The 19,342-nt window shown below is 51.4% G+C and overlaps 1 protein-coding gene and 1 non-coding gene across 2 annotated transcripts; both read right to left on the bottom strand.

The window, feature by feature from the left end:
* Nucleotides 1-32: 32 nt before the first annotated feature.
* On the bottom strand, nt 33-9,691 carry LOC120638404 (uncharacterized protein C1orf167-like). The gene is made up of 5 exons (XM_039912218.1): nt 9,119-9,691; nt 3,848-3,993; nt 2,987-3,195; nt 484-619; nt 33-144 (listed from the first exon to the last, which is right to left on the bottom strand). Exons 2-5 carry the CDS (start codon nt 3,850-3,852, stop codon nt 33-35), a joined length of 462 nt encoding a protein of 153 aa, XP_039768152.1. The 5' UTR covers nt 3,853-3,993; nt 9,119-9,691.
* LOC114812459 lies at nt 1,212-1,316 on the bottom strand. Its single transcript, XR_003760111.1, has one exon. It is a non-coding gene; the product is annotated as a U6 spliceosomal RNA (small nuclear RNA).
* Nucleotides 9,692-19,342: the final 9,651 nt, after the last annotated feature.

Genomic DNA, 19,342 nt, shown 5'->3' on the forward strand with positions numbered 1-19,342 from the left:
AACAGGGAGTGGATCTTTTCACTTCAAAATTTCTAGTCAACACACAGAATCCATACTGGTCCCTTCCGCGTCTCCCACCAGCCCCCACTTCCTCCCTGACCGTTCCCACCCGTCCCCAATTCTCCCTGATCCTGGGGCAGATTCCTAAGGGAGCCAACCCCAAGGGCCTAACCGGCTGTATTCAATTCAGGCAGGCTGCCTAATTCACATTATGCTGACTGCCTAATTTCCTTTTCTGCTCGTCCTGGTTTCTTTGAAGTCCTGGACCTTGCAGGTGGAGGGTGGTCTCTGTTCCAGAAAGGATAATATCCACCCCAGTCCAGAAGCGTGAAGTTACTCACTGGCTACAGATTTGTTCTCCTCTTCTGGGGAGACTGGACAGTGCTAGACACATTTCCCAGAAGGACTCCTCTCCAAGGGTTTCCCCGAGGACCAAGGTTGGGGAATTCCTGGGTTGCCCACGGTCCCCAATGGACTGCAAACCTGTGCAAGAGGTATCGCTCCTGCCGGGAGGCCGCGCTTCTCTTCTGCACAACCTGGCGGTGCCGGCTGTAGAATGCCGCCCTCACCACCTTCAGGGAGTGACCCTGCATCCAGCGCCAGTGCAGGATCTGCGCCCCTGAAACCGAGGAACCAGAACAGGGCACCTCAGTGGGGGAACCCAACCCAGTAGGGTCCCAAGCTCTGCATCCGTGGATGCAAACTACCTGCCCCATGCCTAACTTTAATTATGCCCGCGGCCTGATCTCCTGTAGGTCGGCTTGGATTTCTTCATTGGTTTTTTTCCCCCTCCAGGTCCCCGGTCAGCCGACGCTCTACCTCGCGGGCTCCTTGAGTCAGACCTGCCCTGCCCAGGACCGCTGTGCCTCAGTTTTCGGGCCCAAGAAATGTGGGGGCTGTCGCCGAGACAGAGGGAGTGCACAGATTTTCCTAATATTGGGGATCAAGCATCAAGGCAGATTTGGCCCTTCCGAAACAGTGCTTTCATCCATCCATTCATTCATTCATTCATTCATTCATTCACATTTATTGAGCACTTACCGTGTGCAGAGCACCGTATCAAGAGCTTCGGAGAGTACAGTACAACAATAAACAGTCACATTCCCTGCCTACAATGAGCGTACAGTCTAGAGTAAGGGAGACAGACATCTATACAAATAAACAAAATTACGGCTATGTACATAAGTGCTGTGGGGCTGGGAAGGGGGAAGAAAAATCCGGAATGCTTCATGAATTTGCATCGTCCTTGTGCAGGGGTCATGTTAATCTACTCTGTTTCATTCCAATTTTAGTACATGTGCCGCAGAAACTAGCATTCCATAGTATTGAGTCCCTACCGTTTTCAATAGTATTTGAGCATCTACTGTGTGCAAAACATTGTACTAAGCTTTTGGAGACCTGATCCCTGCCCTCGAAGAGCTTACGTTTGGTTTAGAGAGGGGTGCTCAGTCTGTCCAGTCAACCTCTCTGAGCATCCAGCAAGTCCAGAGACCTGACTTGGTCCAGGGAGGAGAAACGAGACCTGATCTCCGGCGGAAGATTACAGTACAGTGGTACAGCCGGGACAAATCCGGATAAGAAGCAACAAAGAAACAGACACCAGTGGCACGCAAAGAACAGATAAAGGAAACCCAGGAAAAGGATGGCTTTCCCTGACCTTGACTAAACCCTTATTTCCCCTACTCCCTCTCCCTTCCGTGTCACCCTTCTACTTAGATCTGTGCCCTTTATTCACCCCAACCTCAGTCCCGCAGCATTTATGGACAGAGCCGTGCTTTATTTTAATTCCTCTAGGTTGTAACTCTTTGTGGGGAGGGAACACGTCTACCAACTCCGTTATATTGGACTCTCCCAAGTGCTTAGTGCTGTGCCCCGCACACGGTAATTGCTCAGTAAATACGATCGATTAACGTATTGTTAGCTTCTCCCTCCTTGTGGACAGGGAATGCGTCTGCTAACTCTGGTGTCTCGTATTGTATCTCCCAAGCACTTAGTACAGGGCTCTGCACACAGGAAGGGGCTCAATAAATACCTAAGGCTAACTCTGCCACTTGCCAGCTGTGGGACTGTGGGCAAGTCACTTAACTTCTCTGCGCCTCAGTTTCCTCATCTGCAAAATGGGGACGAAGACTGCGAGCCTCGCATGGGACAACCTGATTACCCCGTATCTACTCCCGGCTCTGCCACTTGTCAGCTGTGTGACCGTGGGCAAGTCACTTAACTTCTCTGTGCCTCAGTTACCTCATCTGTAAAATGGGGATTATCTGTGAGCCTCACGTGGGACAAACTGATTACCCTGTATCTGCCCCAGCGCTTAGAACAGTGCTCTGCACATAGTAAGCGCTTAACAAATACCAACATTATTATTATTACCCCAGCGCTTAGAACAGTGCTCTGCACATAGTAAGTGCTTAACAAATACCAACGTTATTATTATTATTATTAACAAATACCAATAGTATTATTATTATTATTGATTCACAGAGAAGTGCTAAATGTTTCTGGTGAGGCCAGAGTGGTCTTGGAGTTTGGTAGCAGAAAGGGGTGAGGATTCATTTGGGAAAGTTTCCACATAATAATGATAATAATAACGACACTTGTGAAGCATTTAATGTGAGCCGAACACTGTTCTAAGAGCTGGGAGAGGTATGGGTTCATAACGTTGGACACAGTCCCTGTCCCATGTGGGGCTCACAGACCTAATCCCAGATGAGGTAACCGAGGCCCAGAGAAGTGAAGTGACTTGTCCAAGGTCACACAGCAGACATGTGGCAGAGCTGGGATTAGAACCCAGGTCCTTCAGACTTCCAGGCCCCGTGCTCTATCCGTTAATCTGCTTCTCACAAGACACAGGCCCTAAGGTTTACACATGAGTGATGGACTCTGGGGATATTCGGGTTCTGGGCCCCAGGTCCCTGCCTTCCTCCCCTCCCCATCCTCCAGCATCCCCCATCCCTCCTTCCCTCAGCCCGGATCAAGGACTCACTCTGCCAGCAGCTGTGCCAGATTTGCAGAACCCATCGCGCCCGTCTCCAGGCCCGCTCTTGATCCCGCCGCTCCACCTCCCGCTTCTGTGCCAGCCGCAGCCGCCAGAGGCCGAGTGCCACCCGGCACCGACGCTCCCCGACCTGGCGGAGAGCCGGCTCTTTCCGGGCACGGTGGGTGGCTGCCCGGCGGCTCCAGCCCCGGAACACGCTGCAGAGTGCGGGCAGGAAAGCGGGTCGGGGGGGCTGCCCTGGGGGTGCACCCCAGCTCTCCCCAGTATCTCCCACAGCGTTCCTAGAAAGAGGGATGGGCCGGAAATGATGTGCCTTCCCATCGCGCAGTGGGCAAAGTGGAAGCCCAGAATGGTTGAGTAACTTGCCCCCAGCAAACACACCAAGTCAGCAGGGCAGCGAGGAGAACCACCCAGATAACTGGATCCCCTTCTCCTGTCTGCCCCGGCCTCCGTTTGCAAATATTAAACAAAAATTCCTCTCCCTTAGGTCTTCTGGGGAGGAAACACGCAGAAAGGGGCTGGGGATTCCCAGCCTGAGTCCCGCTCGGCTTTAAGACTCCTTAAGGACTAAGACCACGGAACTGCTCACTGCGGGCAGGGAACGTGTCTGTTCTACTCTCCCAGGTGCTTCGTACAGTGCTTCGCACACAGTGAGCATTCAATAAATATGATCGAGTGAATGAACGAATGGTTATATTGTCCCCTCCCAAGCACTTAATACGGTGCCGTGCACACAGTAAGCACTCAGTAGATACTACTGACTGACTGACCGGCCCACCTTCCCCAACCGGAGGCCCTCAGGGAGGAGGCCCAACACCTTCGGCCTTAACGGGGCCAGAGGGTCCTTACCGCATCTGCAGGGAGATCCCGTGATGGCAGTCGGCCTCCCAAGCCCGCTGGGCGCGAGCCAACCACAGCAGAAGGTAACGCCTCCGCTGCCTGGCCTCCGGCGAGAATCGAGCACGCGGGGTCTCCAGTTGGGCCTCCCCAGGAGCCTGCGAGGGCAGGTCATGGAGGTGTTGGGGCGGGGGTCGCCCGGCCCTCCTTGTCGCCCCACCCCCCCGCCAGTGGTCTTCCCTACCTGGGGATAGCAGGAGGAACAGTGAAAGGAGGGGAACAAGCAGGCAGCATGGCCTAGTGAGAAGAGCTCGGGCCCGAGAGTCAGACAACCTGGGTTCTGATCCCGTCGGTCTGCTGTATGACCTTTAGCAAGTCGCTTCGTTTCTTGAAGATTCAGTTCTGCAAAATGGAGATTCGGTACCCATGCTCCCTCCTACTTAGACTGTGAGCCCCGTGCAGGATAATAGTGTTGGTATTTGTTAAGCGCTTACTATGTGCGGAGCATTGTTCTGAGCGCTGGGCCAGATGCAGGGTAATCGGGTTGTCCCACGTGAGGCTCACAGTCTTCATCCCCATTGTACAGATGAGGGAACTGAGGCACAGTCAAGTCACTTACCCACAGTCACACAGCTGACAAGCGGCGGAGCCGGGATTCGAACCCATGACCTCCGACTCCCAAACCCCTGCTCTTTCCACTGAGCCACACAGGATCTGATTAGGGAACATGTCTACCAATCTGGTTATAGTGTACTGAGAAGCAGCGTGGCTCAGTGGAAAGAGCAGGGGCTTGGGAGTCAGAGGTCATGGGTTCGAATCCCGGCTCCGCCGCTTGTCAGCTGGGTGACTGTGGGTTAGTCACTTCACTTCTCTGTGCCTCAGTTCCCTCATCTGTAAAATGGGGATTAAGACTGTGCGCCTCACGTAGGACAACCCGATTACCCTGTATCTGCCCCAGCGCTTAGAACAGTGCTCTGCCCACAGTAAGCGCTTAACAAAAACCAACATTATTTCCCGATTAGACTGTAAGCCCATCACTGGGCAGGGACTGTCTCTATCTGTTGCTGATCTGTACATTCCAAGCGCTTAATACAGTGCTCTGCACATAGTAAGCGCTCAATAAATACTATTGAATGAATGAACAAATACCAACATTATTAGTACTATTACTCTCCCAAGTGTTTAGTACAGTACTCTGCACACAGTCGTTGCTCATAAATACCACTGATTATCTTGTATCTACCCCAGCGCTTAGTACAGTGTTTGACACATAGGAAGTGCTTAAATATAATTAATAATTATTATATCAATATGCTTATAATTAGTAATTTTAATAATAACTTGGCTCCACAGAGTTGTACTTTCCAAACGGTTAGCCCAGTGCTCCGCACACAGTAAGCACTCAATAAATACGATTGATTGAATGAATGAATGAATTGCAGCAGCAGCCCCAGGAAGAGAACCAGGGCCATTTCCCTCACCCTGGGTACGGGGGAAATACGCAGTAGAAGCAGCGTGGCCTAGTGGAAAGAGCACGGGCCAGGGACTCAGAGGAGCCGGTTTCTAATTCCTACTCTGCTGCTTGTTTGCCGTGCGACCTTGAGCAAGCCATTTAACTTCTCCGGACTTCAGTCACCTGACCCGTAAAAGGGGGATTAGATCAGCTTGGATCTACCCCAGCACTTAGTACAGTGCCTGGCACCTAGTTGGGGCTTAACACGTACCATTTAAAAACCAAACCAAACAAAATTTCAGATCTAGAATGGCTGCCTGCACAGCTTCCCTTGAGCAGCTCTGCATGACGCTCCCAAGACAATGCAGGGAGAGCGAATCGCTACGGCTGCTTCTCTCTAAGGACTCGGGGCTCGGTCCAAGAGGGAGGGGTCTGGTCCAAGAGACCCCCAGATCTAAGCCCCCAAAGGGATTGTTCAGTTCAGGGTTTCCCAACTGAGTCCGGCGCCCGGGCCTGAAAGACCGGGCGCTTGGTTCAGGCCGGGACCCCCTTCGCTCCCACCCACCTGGGACTGGAGCCCGGCCCCCCGGGGGTCCGGAACTGACGGCTCAACCCTCGGGTGCTCAAGCCTGGGATGGCCCCGTGGGGCTTTTCCTCCTCCTTTAGTGTTTGTTAAGCGCTTACTGTGTGCCAAGCACTGTAGTAATTTGTGGGGTGGGTGCAGTGAGATCAGACACAGTCCCTGTCCCACAGAGGCTCAAAGTCTGGGGAGAACAGGTATTGAATCCGCATTTTACAGATGAGGACACTGAAGCCCAGCAAAATAAGTGATTTGCCCAAGGTGACACATCAGAAAAGTAACTAATAAATAATGTTGGTATTTGTTAAGCGCTTACTATGTGCAGAGCACTGTTCTAAGCGCTGGGGTGGATACAGGGTCGTCAGATTGTCCCACGTGAGGCTCACAGTTAATTCGCATTTTACAGACGAGGTAAAATGAGGCCCAGAGAAGTTAAGTGACTTGCCCACAGTCACACAGCTGACAAGTGGCAGAGCTGGGATTCGAACCCATGACCTCTGAGTCCCAAGCCCGTGCTCTTTTCACTGAGTCACGCTGCTGGGATTAGAACCCAGGTTCTCTGCCTCTTAGGCTCATGCTCCTTCCATTAGTCCACACCGCTCCTCAACCCAAGACGGTCGAGCCTTGGATGATCCGGACCTGTGTGTAGACCTGGAAGTTCCGGGCCCCACCGGAGAAGCGGTGTGGCCTAATGGATAAAGCACGGGTCTGGGAGTCAGGAGGACTTGGTTTCTAATCCCCGCTCTGCCATTCACCTGCTGTGGGACCTTGGGAAAGTCGCTTCATTTCTCTGTGCCTCAGTAACCTCATCTGTAAAATGGGGATTAAGACTGTGAGACCATGTGGGGCATGAACTGTGTTCAACCTAATTAGCTTGTAATTATCCCCGTGCTCAGTACAGTGCCTGGCATATAATAATAATGATGATGATGATGGTATTTGTTAAGTACTTGTTATGTGCCAAGCACTGTCCTAAGTGCTGGGGTAGATACAAAGTTGCCCACGTAGGGCTCACAGTCTCAAGCCCCATTTTGCAGATGAGGTAACTGAGGCCCAGAGGAGTGAAATAACTTGCCCAAGGTCACTCAGCAGACAAATGGCAGAGACAGGATTAGAACCCATGACCTCTGACTCCCAAGCCCGTGCTCTTGCCACTAAGCCACACTGATTCCCTATATGCTAAGCAGTTAACAGATACCATTAAAGAAATTAAAAAACCCTAGGTGGAACCTGCCCCCGGCTTCTTTCCAGGAGGGAAATGTTCCCCAGACACTGCTCTCCCCACCCTCCTCCTCCTTCCCCTCCTCCTTCTCCTCCTGGCTCCGGGGATCTGGTTGCCAGCTGCCCAGCTTCCCTCTGGAATAATAACGTTGGTATTTGTTAAGCGCTTACTATGTGCAGAGCACCGTTCTAAGCGCTGGGGTAGATACAGGATAATCAGGTCGCCCCACGTGAGGCTCGCAGTTAATCCCCATTTTCCAGACGAGGTAACTGAGGCACGGAGAAGTGAAGTGACTTGCCCACAGTCACACAGCTGACAAGTGGCAGAGCTGGGAGTCGAGCCCGTGACCTCCGACTCCCAAGCCCGGGCTCTTTCCACTGAGCCACGCTGCGAACCCCACGGCCCAGACCTCACCACCAAGCCCAGTCAGGAGACATTTCGGCGGCCACTCCCAGAAGTCCCCGAGCTCCTTTGGTCCAGTGACCACTGGGCAGGGGGGAGGCAAGGGATGGCACAGGGTGGGGAATGGGGAGCCAACACCAACTCGCCACGTCGAAGAGGAGTTGCTCACTCCCCCCGGGCCTGCCGGGCCTAGGGTAGGGCAGAGCCGGGCCGGGAGGAGAGTGGGTTGGGCATGTGCTCTCGGTGAGGTCTCTGGGCAGGTGGCATGTCTGCGGGGACTTTGGCGGCCTAGTGGTCCAGGGGTGCCAGACATGAGGATCACCTCCGGGGACGGCTTCGGGGCCCGGGGCAGCCTTAGCCTGGGTCCTCAGAGACCCTCGGGCAGAAACAGAAAGAGGCCCCAGCCCTCCCACCCCTCCCTCCTTCCCTTCCTCCCCCGGCCATGGCCGGGACCAGTGGGAGAGCAAGGACGTTTATCCCAGAGAAAGCCTTCCCCGCCCCTTAAAAAGGTCAGCGGGACACAACAGATTTCAGCATCCCCAAGTCTTACCAGTTGGGCAAATGTGATAATAATGTCGGTATCTGTTAAGCGCTTACTATGTGCCGAGCACTGTTCTGAGCGCTGGGGTAGACGCAGGGTAATCAGGTCCCATGCAGGGCTCACAGTCTTAATCCCCATTTTCCAGATGAGGTAACTGAGGCACAGAGAAGTTCAGTGACTTGCCCAAAGTCACACAGCTGACAAGCGGCGGAGCCGGGATTAGAACCCATGACCTCTGACTCCTAAGCCCGTGCTCTTTCCACTGAGCCACGTGTGATCTGGAGCCTAAGCAATCTGTTGACTGAGGAGGGTCTCGGGGAGAAGGCATTCGGTACAACTTTTTTTTTATGGTATCTGTTAAGTGCTTACTATGTGCCAGACACTGTTCTAAATGTTGCGGTAATGAATTAATTAATGATGGCATTTAAGCGTTCACTATGTGCAAAGCACTGTTCTAAGCGCTGGGGGGGAATACAAGGTGATCAAGTTGTCTCACGTGGGGCTCACAGTCTTCATCCATTTTACAGATGAGGTAACTGAGGCCCAGAGAAGTGACCTGCCCAAAGTCACACAGCTGACAGGCGGCGGAGCCAGGATCTGAACCCATGACCTCTGCCGCCCCAGCCCGGGCTCTTTCCACCGAGCCACGCTGCTTCTCAAGGTAATCGGGTTGGTCAAGGTCCCTACCTCACATGGGGCTCACGGTCTTAATCCCCGCTTTACAGCTCAGTAAATGAGGCACAGAGATATAAAGTGACTTGCCAAAGTCACATAGCAGGAAAGCGGCAGAGCAGGGATTAGAACCCAGGTCCCTGTGACTCCCAGGCCTGTGCTCTATCCACTAGGCCACACTGCTTCTCTGAACTTGCAGTGGGGATCTCAGGCCTTCAGCAAACCCAGAACCAGATGCCCCAGCATCTAGCATCCTCCCTCCAAGAAGTGAGCGGAGAAGTGTTGAGCCCCAGGAGATTCCCCATTTTTTGTCCCGACTCTGATAGAGCTGGATTTTCCCCTGTGGCTGTTTGGGTCTCTCCAGAGTCCCTGGCTCAGGACTGTCAGAGCATCATCCCCCTGTGCCCCCTCACCTTGTCCGCTGAGCTGCAGGGAGCACTGGTGTCCGGCCTGGCCGGGAGGCCGTTGGGGAACCTGGGCAAGCCGGAGTCCTCTGCCGAGTCCGGTAGGATGCCCAACGGCTCCGGGACGGAGACCCCGGAGCTGGCAGGGAGGGGCCCCGGAGGCCGGGCCCTCCTCCGCCACCGGTGCAGAACCCACGTCAGGCTCCGCTGTTTCACCCCCTGGTAGAAGGCGCTGGAAATAAGAGGTCGAGGTCAGGCATCATGAGCGGCGGACTCCGGCAGGGTAGGGAAGTGCTCAGCTGCTAGACTGGCGGCGAGGTGGCCCGCAGGGCAGAGGCCCACAGGGGGTGGACTGGCTAAGGCACAGGAAGTCGCTACGGATCTGAGAATTAGTGAAATCTCGAGGGAGATTTCCGTGCAGCAGGAGGGACGTGGGTGAGACGTAAGGAAAGGCCTGCAGCCAAAGCGGGCTATGACCACTGGAACAGTCACTAGGGAAGGCTGTGGAGTCTCCTGTCTGAAGATCTTAAGATTAGGGCAAACCTGCTTGAAACGATGAAGGTTTAGGTGAAAGTTGCACGGAGACGGGCGGGGGGGGGGGGGGGGGCGGGGTGGACTGATTGACTTCTAGGCAATCCTTCCTGCTGGGAGAGCTTAATATTTTGTGCCCATCCAATTTGCTCGTCACCAGAGGTGGTCTCAATCAGCATGGCCCCTTCTTACCTTACCTCACTGATTTCCTCCTACAATCCAGCCTGCACGTTTCACTCCTCTAACGCCGATCTACCTACTGTTCTGCGATCTCATGTAACTCGCCATCCACTGCTAGCCCGTGTCCTGCCTCTGGCCTGGAACTCCCTCTCCCTGCTTTTACAACAGACCTTCACTCTCTCCTCCTTCAAAGCCTTATTAAAGTCACATCTCTTCCAGGTTTTCCCCCCTCATTTTCCCTACTCCCTCTCCTTTCTGCTTCGTCTACACCCTTGGATCTGTACCCTTTAAGCGCTTGATATTCACCCCACCCTCGGCCGCCAATCCCTTATGTACGGATCTGTAATTTATTTTATTGTCTGTCTCCTCCTCTAGACTGTAAGCTCCTCTGGGCGGGGAACACGTCTACCAACTCTGGTACTGTACTATCCCAAGAACTTAATAGAGTACTCTGCCCGCTCTCCCAAGAACTTAATAGAGTGCTTGACCCACGGTAAATTCTTAATGAATATCACCCGTTGATTAATCGATTGGTCTTGAGAGAGATTCTGTGGGAAGAGGGTGATCGTGTGGGAGATCACTTCTCTGTACCTCCGTTTCCCCCTCTTTAAAATGAGATAGTAGTCCCTTTCACCTCCCTCACTCTTTCGAAGAAGAAGAGGGAGGGTCTCAGAGGTTTAGGAAAGGGGGTGTCTGCAAATCCAGGTTCACATTTGAGATCTCCAGGGCTCCCGAGGCACCGCCACCAACCCGACCTGTTCCAACGCGGCGCTCTGGCAACGCTGGGGAGAGGTCAGCCCTGGCCTCTTGGATCCATACTCCGCCTGCTGATGCTGGAGGAGTCTCCCGTGCCAAAGCAGAAACGTCCTGTGCAGCTTCAGCCTCCGACACGTCTCTTCCGGAGAGATGCACCCTTGCCCCGGCGACCCGATCGTTAGTCTCCGGCAGAGCTGGGCCTGGCCCCCCGCCCCCGGGAGGGCCCCAGACACCCTCCCTCCACTTAATCCATTGTAGGTCCTGGCCCCTGGGGAAAGATAATAATAATAATAATTATGGCATTTGTTAAGTGCTTACTGTGTGCCAAGCACTGTTCTAAGGTCTGGGTAGATACAGGGCAATGAGGTTGTCCCACGTTGGCCTCACACTTTTAATCCCCATTTTACAGGTGAGGTAACTGAGGCGCAGAGAAGTCAAGTGACTTGCTCAAGGTCACACAGCAGACAAGTGGCGGGGCCCGGATTAGAACCCACGTCTTCTGACTCCCAAGCCCGTGCTCTTGCCACTAAGCCACGCTGCTTCTCGAGGTTCCGCTCGACTGTCAGCTCCTCGAGGGAGACAGTCATGACTACCTACTCTATTGTACTCTCCCAAATGCTTAGTGCAGGGCTCTGCACACGGTAAGTGCTCAATAAATACCGCTGATTGACTGTCTGAATGTAACTCCCTCCCCCATCGTATCCTATTTATTACTATTGTTTTTGTCTGTCTGTCTCCCCCGATTAGACTGTAAGCCCGTCAATGGGCAGGGATTGTCTCTATCTGTTGCCGCTTTGTACATTCCAAGCGCTTAGTACAGAGCTCTGCACATAGTAAGCGCTCAATAAATACTATTGAATGAATGAATGAATATCTGGCAGACACCATTCTCCCCCTCTTCAAAGCCCAACTAAAATGATATCTCCTCCAGGAAGCCTTCCCTGATTAATCTCTCCCTCCCCCCGGGTCACCTATGCACTTGAGTCTGAACTTTCTTAGGGTATTCGCCCCACTCTCGTAGCACTTATGTACACATCCTCATGCTCTGTTGGCTCCCTTACCTGTCATTTGTTTTACTATCTGTCTCCCCCACTAGGTTGTGAGCTCGTTGAGGTAACTGAGGCCCAGAGAAGTTAAGTGACTTGCCCAAAGTCACACAGCTGATAAGCGGCAGAGCCGGGATTTGAACCCATGACCTCTGACTCCCCAGCCCGTGCTCTTTCCGCTGAGCCACGGTGCTTCTCAAGGTCAAGATCATGCCTACTGACTCTACCCTGCTCTTCCAAGCACGTAGTCCAGTGCTCTGCCCACAGTCGGCACTCAATAAATACCACAGATTGATTAATTAATGTATCTGGTCACTGTTAGCAGGTTGGTTGATGCCCTGTGTCTCACCCAACAACTTTTTGTGTTTGTGGAGAGTCCCGGGGGAGAGGGTGCTTTGGTGAGGGTTGAGGGGGCGGGGGAGTCGTGGATTTGTTGTCAGAGGAGCTGGGTTCGAATGCCATCTTTATGTGTGTTCTTGGGCAAATCCCCTAACACCTCTGTCTCACCTCTCCCAGCTGCAAAATGGGGATAATACTCCCTCTCCCTCCCTAATGCTCGCACATTTCAAATGAGAAAATGGGTGAAGGCATTTGCTGTCGAAGGATGAAGCACCACAGAAATTAAACTAGTTATTACTAGTGTCTCCCCGACCCGCACTGTGTCCCCCAAGTGGATCCCTGGTACCAGCCATGCCCTGCTTGTTAGTGCCTTGCCCCACCTCGGCACAGCTTACCCTCCCCACTCTCGATAAGGGGCCATGCCCAGTTGGGCTGCAGAGATGCACTGACAGATTGCAGGGGGGCAAGCCCAGCCTTCTCAACCCACTGATTCATTCATTCCTTCATTCAGTAGTATTTATTGAGCGCTTACTCTGTGCAGAGCACTGTACTAAGCACTTGGAATGTACAATTCGGCAACAGATCGAGACCATCCCCGCCCATCGACGGGCTTACCACGTCAAAGGAGCCCAGAGCCCGTGGGCAAAGTCCCCACCTCTGCTCCCCGAAGAGCTGAGACCCCAGAGCAACTCTACATAGGATAGAGTGACCGGCTCCACTCAGCGGGCCCGAGGTCGGACTACTGGATTCCATGGGTCACGTGGAGCGAGGAGAAACAGGAGACGGGATGAGGTTTTGGGAGAAGATGATGGGGTCAAGAGGGTTAGTAGGGTGTGGGGATCTGGGAGAGAAGAGGCAGCCCCGCGGCTGGTAATGACCTAGGGCATGACTAAGGGCCCACGAAAACCATGGCCTAGTGGATCGAGTAGGAGTCAGAAGGACCTGGGTTCTGATCCCGGCTCTGCCGCTTGTCTGCTGTGTGACTTCGGATAAGTCGTTCATTTCTCCCTGCCTCAGTTACGCCATCTTGTAAAATGCTCATTAAGACCGTGAGCCTCATGTGGGATAGAGACTGTCCAACCTGATTACATTGTATAATAATAGTAACGTTGGCATTTGTTAAGCGCTTACTATGTACAGAGCACTGTACTAAGTGCTGGGGTAGTTACAGGATAATCAGGTTGACCCAAGTGAGGCTCTCAGTTAATCCCCATTTTTAAGATGAGGTAACTGAGGCCCAGAGAAGTTAAGTGACTTGCCCACAGTCACACAGCTGAGAAGTGGCAGAGTCGGAGTTCGAACCCATGGCCTCTAACTCCCAAGCCCGGGCTCTTTCCACTGAGCCACGCTGCTTCTATCTACCCCACAGCTTAGGACAGTGTGTGACACGTAGTAAGAGCTTAACAAATCCCATCATTATACCATCATTATTAATGCCCACCAAGGACAGGGTCTAATTCCCATCTTCTCTTACCGTCTCTGGGCCAGATCCTTTGCCGGCAGAGATAAAACTGGGCCATGAGGTTGCCGTCCACGTCTCTGAGCCGCAGCATCCGGGCCCACTGCCGCAGGCCCCTTCTCAGGCTCTCGACCCTCCGCTGGGCCAGAGTGGCTTGGCACAGAGCCGTCCTCTGAGTCTGGCACCGCCAGGCCCCAAAGCACCCGTGAGGGGGTCGGGGGGAGAGATCCCAGAGATTCGAGGGCCAAGATTCTGCTCCTCAGCTCTGCTCTTCATATCACGCACAGCAGAAGCAGCATGTCCTAGTGACGGGCCTGAGAGTCAGAGATCCTGAGTTCTAATTCCAGCTCCGCCATTTGCTTCCTGCGTGTCTTTGGACAAGTCATTTGACTTCTATGTGCCTCAGTTCCCTCATCTGTAAAATGGATATGTAATACCTTTTCTCCCTCCCCCTTAGATTATGAGCCTCCTGTGAGACAGGAACTGTGTCCGACCTGATTAATTTGTATCTGCCCCAGATCTTAGCTCAGTGTTCGGCCATAATCATTTTAATAAATACCACAATTATCATAATTATTATTATTATGATCTAATCCCGGCTCTGCCACTTGTCTTCCGTGTGACCTTGAGCAAGCCACTTAATTTCTCTGTGCCTCAGTTACGTCATCTGTAAAATGGGATTAAGAATGTGAGCCCCATGTGGGACAACCTGATTACCTTGTATCTACCCCAGGGCTTATAACAGTGCTCAGCACATGCTTAACAAATACCACAATTATTATTATTATTATTAGAGTGACTCAGTTCTCCTCGAACCTAGGGACTGCATTCCTGACAAAGCTCAGATAAAGAAAACATGAGACAGCTTCTTCTGACATCGCCCTGTGTTCTAGCTAGACAGATGTGCATGGTTGAAAGATAGTTCCCTAATTCTCCAGCAGCCAACTATTCCTTCATTCAGTCGTATTTACTGAGCGCTTACTGGGTGCAGAGCACTGTACTAAGCACTTGGAAAGTACAATTCAGCAGCAGAGACGATCACTGCCCGACAACGGGCTCAGAGTCCAGAAGGGAGGAGACGGACAACAAAACAAAACAAGTAAACAGGCATCAATAGCATCAATATAAATGTATAGAATTATAGATATATGCACATCATTAATAAAATAAATAGAATAATAAATACATATATAGAGATAGATAGATATATCTATATATGTGTGTATATATATACACACACACAAGTGCTGTGGGGCGGGGAGGGGGTAGAGCAGAGGGAGTGAGTAGAGGTGATGGAGAGGGGAAGAGGAGCAGAGGAAAAGGGGGGCTCAGTCTGGGAAGGCCTCCTGGAGGAGGTGAGCTCTCAGTAGGGGTTCGAAGAGGGGAAGAGAGCTAGTTTGGCAGCTGGGAGGAGGGAGGGTATTCCAGGCCAGAGGTAGGACGTGAGCCAGGGGTCGACGGCGGGACCGGTGAGAACGAGGCCCAGTGAGGAGGTTATTAGCGGCAGAGGAGCGGAGTGTGCGGGCTGGGCGGCAGAAGGAGAGAACAGTAGGAGGGGGCAAGGTGAAGGACACCTTTGAAGCCAAGAGTGAGGAGTTTGCTTAGCGAAAGCGGGCAGTATGGAAGAGCTGATATGGGATCCTCCTCTAAGAAGCAGGATCCATTCCTTTGTTGGTGAGTCCTCTATCAGCATTTCCATCATCAAATAAAGCATTTATTATCCTTTAAAGGTTGGAACCCCAGAGAAAGGGCACTAGCCCTTGTAATAGCATTTCTTTTGAAGTGAAGATGCACCCCTTGGGTGTGTAGTAGAGTGGAGTCGTGGGGACATCTTTGAAAGAAAGCCTTAAATGTCCACTTTTATGGGATACCTGAAAATTCTCCTGAAATCACACTTTTTCTCACATTACTATTTCTTAGCATTAAAAACGAAGCCTTCCAACAGCAAAGTCTTCCTGAAAGATGCTTATAAGAAGTCTTGCACTTAGACCATTGTTCAGCTATCATACAACGAAATTTATTTGATTCACTGATTGATTGACTGACTGTGCAAATACTGTAGGGAAGAGAATGAGGAGAATCACATGAGTTGAGTATGCAGGCAGAATGGGTTTGGGGTAGAGTAGATGTCCGGCCACTAATTAAATATCTGCCCATCAATTAAATAGTCAATCAATGGTATTTATAGAGTGCCTTACTGTGGACCAAACACTATACTAAAAACTCTTCAGAGAGTACACTTAAAAGGTAAGGACATTTGATATTTGACATTTTTAATGGCATTTGTTAAATACTTACTATGTGCCAGACACTGTTCTAATCACTGGGGTAGCTACAAGGTAATCAGATTGGACACAGTTCATGTCCCACATGGGGCTCACAGTCTTAATCCCCATTTTACAGATGAGGTAACTGAGGCACAGAGAAGGTAAATCACTTGCTCAAGGTCACACAGCAGACAAGTGGCAGAGCCAGGACTAGAACCCAGATCCTTCTGACTCCCAGGCCCATGCTCTCTCTACTAGACCATGCTACTTCTCTGCATTTACGTTTATATCTCTAAATTATATGTTATAAATTATTCATTCATTCACTCAATAGTATTTATTGTGCGCTTACTACGTGCAGAGCACTGTACTAAGCGTTTGGAATGTACAAATCGGTAACAGATAGAGACAGTCCCTGTCCTTTGACAGGCTTACAGTCTAATCGGGGGAGACGGACAGACGAGAACAATGTCGATAAATAGAATCGAGGGGAAGAGCATCTCATTAAAACAATAGCAAATAAATAAAATCAGGGTGATGTACATCTCATTAACAAAATAAATAGGGTAATGAAGATATATACAGTTGAGCGGACGAGTACGGTGCTGAGGGGATGGGACGGGAGAGGGGGAGGAGCAGAGGGAAATAGGGGGAGAAGAGGGTTTAGCTGTGGAGAGGTGAAGGGGGGGTAGAGGGAGCAGAGGGAAAAGGGGAGCTCAGTCTGGGAAGGCCTCTTGGAGGAGGTGTTCAGATTAATGTCTGTCTCCCCCTCTAGAGTGTAAGCTCCTTATGGGAAGGGAATATGCCTGATAACTCTGTTGTATTGTGCTCTCTCAAGTGCTCAGTCCAGAGGTCTGCACAAAGTAAGTGCTCAATAAATGTCATGGATCGATTGGTTGATTGATTGATTGATTAAGGACAGAATCCCTGCCATCATGGGGCTTACAGTCCAAAGGAGGAAACAGGAGAGATGGTGAGAAAGGTTCCGAGGAGGAGCTGGGCCTTGAGGCTCTTTGGAGCTCACAAACCATACTGTCCTGGCCCTGATGCATCTGGCAGGCCTCTGGAGAATTATTTGGCCAATTCCCACCTACACCTACTAGATGTATTACTGTGTTAATACAATCACTCATCCTATCCCACCTGGGTTACTGTATCAACCCCCTTGTTGACCTCCCAACCTTCTGCCTCTCCCACTCCAGTCCATACATCACTCTGCTGCCCGGATTATCTTTCTACAGAAACGTTCAGCGCGTATCACCACCCCCCGCCAAAAATCTCCAGTGGTTGTCTATCCACCTCCGTATCAGACAAAAATTCCTCACCATTGGCTTTAAATCACTCTATCACCTTGCCCCCACTCAACTAACTTCACTTCTCTCCTTCTACAACCCAGCCCGCACACTTGGTTCCACTGATGCTAACCTCTCTGTGCCTCAATCTTGCCTGCCTTGCCACCAACCCCTGGCTCATGTCCTGCCTCTGGCCCGGATTGCCCTCCCTCCTCAAATCTGCCAGACAATTATTCTCCCCGCATTCAAAGCCTTAATGAAGGCACATCTCCTCCAAGAGGCCTTCCCAGGCTAAGCCCCACTTTTCCTCATCTCCCACTCCCTTCAGCGTCACCCTGACTTGCTCCCTTTGCCCTTCCCCCTGTCCCTGCGCCACAGCGCTTATGTATATAACTGTAATTTTATTTATTTATATCCGTGACTCTTTATTTGTATTGATGTCTGTCTCCCCCTTAGACTGTGAGCTAGTTGTGGGCAGGGATTGTCACTCTTTATTGCTGTAGCGTACTTTCCAAACACTTAGTACAGTGCTCTGCACACAGTAAACACTTAATAAATATGATTGAATGAATAGAATACAAAGTGATACCTGGGGATAATTGTACTGGAACCATTTCATTAGGCATTAAATACTCCTAGGATCTATGGTTATTTAGTAAATTTCTGCTTCAGCTTACTAAAGAGTTGCCAAGGAAACTGAAAGCTCATGCTGTAACCATAAGGTCCAAAGATAGAATTAGAGGTGCTCTGGCAGGGAGAAGCAGCATGGCCTAGTGGATAGAGTATGGGCTTGGAAGTCAGAAGGACCTGGGTTTTAATCCTGGCTCTTCTGCTTGTCTGCTGTGTGATCTTGGGCAAGTCACTTAACTTCTCGGTGCCTCAGTCACCTCATCTGTAGAATAGGGATTAAGACTGTGAGTCCCATTCGGGATATGGACATTGTCCAACCTGATTAGCTTGTATCTACCCCAGTGCTTAGTGCAGTGCCCGGTATATAATAAGCACTTAACAAATACCATTTTTTAAAAAAAATCAGTTTATGGAAGTAATTTGAGCTCCTTCAGGGTGCTTTCTACTGGTAGCACAGAGCAGAGAGCAACAGGTGGAAGGGAGGGAACCTTAACTGAGCATACCAGACCTGAAGCCTTTTAATAATAATAATAATAATAATAATAATAACGTTGATATTTGTTAAGCGCTTACTATGTGCAGAGCACTGTTCTAAGCGTTGGGGTAGATACAGGGTCACCAGGTTGTCCGACGTGAGGCTCACAGACTTCATTCCCATTTTACAGATGAGGGAACTGAGGCCCAGAGAAGTGAAGTGACTCGCCCACAGTCACACGGCTGACAAGCGGCACAGCCGGGATTCGAACCCATGACCTCTGACTCCCAAGCCCGGGCTCTTTCCACTGAGCCACGCTGTTTTAGAGCTCTGAGCAAATCAAGCAGACCCGGGGAGTGGCGGGAGGTGGTGGTGGGGCGTCTAAGAAAGGGCCAGGGAGTAGGAGAGGTGTCCGAGGGGTCGGGAAGGCCAAAGACCAGCGGGGTAGAACTTAATGGCAGCAGAAAGCAGAGGGCAGATGGTCAGAGCGGGAGGAAGAGAGGAGAGAAAGCTGAGATCTCAATTTCCCGGCAAATTTAACGTGGGTTTCGATTAGCATTAAATACCGCCCCGTCAGCCACTCACCGGCCAAGCTGGTCTCTCTGGCTCTGGGCCACCAGAGGGGAAATCCGGGCCGTCTCCACGGAGCGGCAGTGCCAGGCCTGGAACGCTCTCCGCAGCCTCTTCCTCGCCAGCACGGCCCGGGCTTCCTCCAGCCGGGCCTCCGCTCTGGCCGTCCGTTCCTTCTGCGGATGCCACAGTCTGAAAGCTGCCGCCAAGCACGGCCAAGCAGCGAGGAGTGGGGCAACAGGTAAGGCGATAATCTTGGTCTCTCAGGACCTTCAACCAATTAACCAATCAGTAGCATTTCTTGAGCGCTTCCTGGGTGCAGAGCACTGTACTAAGCGGTTGGGAGAGTACCATACAATAATAATATTTATTATGGTATTTATTAAGCGCTTACTATGGGCCGGACACTGTACTAAGCGCTGGGGTGGATCCAAGTCCCTGTTCCACATGGGGCTCACATTCTTAATCCCCATCTTACAGATGGGGGAACTGAGGCCCAGAGAAGTGAACTGACTTGCCCAAGGTCACACAGAAGACAAGCAGGGAGCCGGGATTAAAACCCATGACCTTCTGACTCCCAGACCCATGTTCTATTCACTATGCCATGCTGCTTCTCTTTGACGTAGAGAACCAATAGACACGTTTCCTGCCCACGAGGAGCTTAATAATAATAATAATAATAATAATA

Source organism: Ornithorhynchus anatinus, chromosome 5 (genome assembly GCF_004115215.2).
Source record: "Ornithorhynchus anatinus isolate Pmale09 chromosome 5, mOrnAna1.pri.v4, whole genome shotgun sequence".
Classification (NCBI taxonomy): Eukaryota; Metazoa; Chordata; class Mammalia; order Monotremata; family Ornithorhynchidae; genus Ornithorhynchus; species Ornithorhynchus anatinus.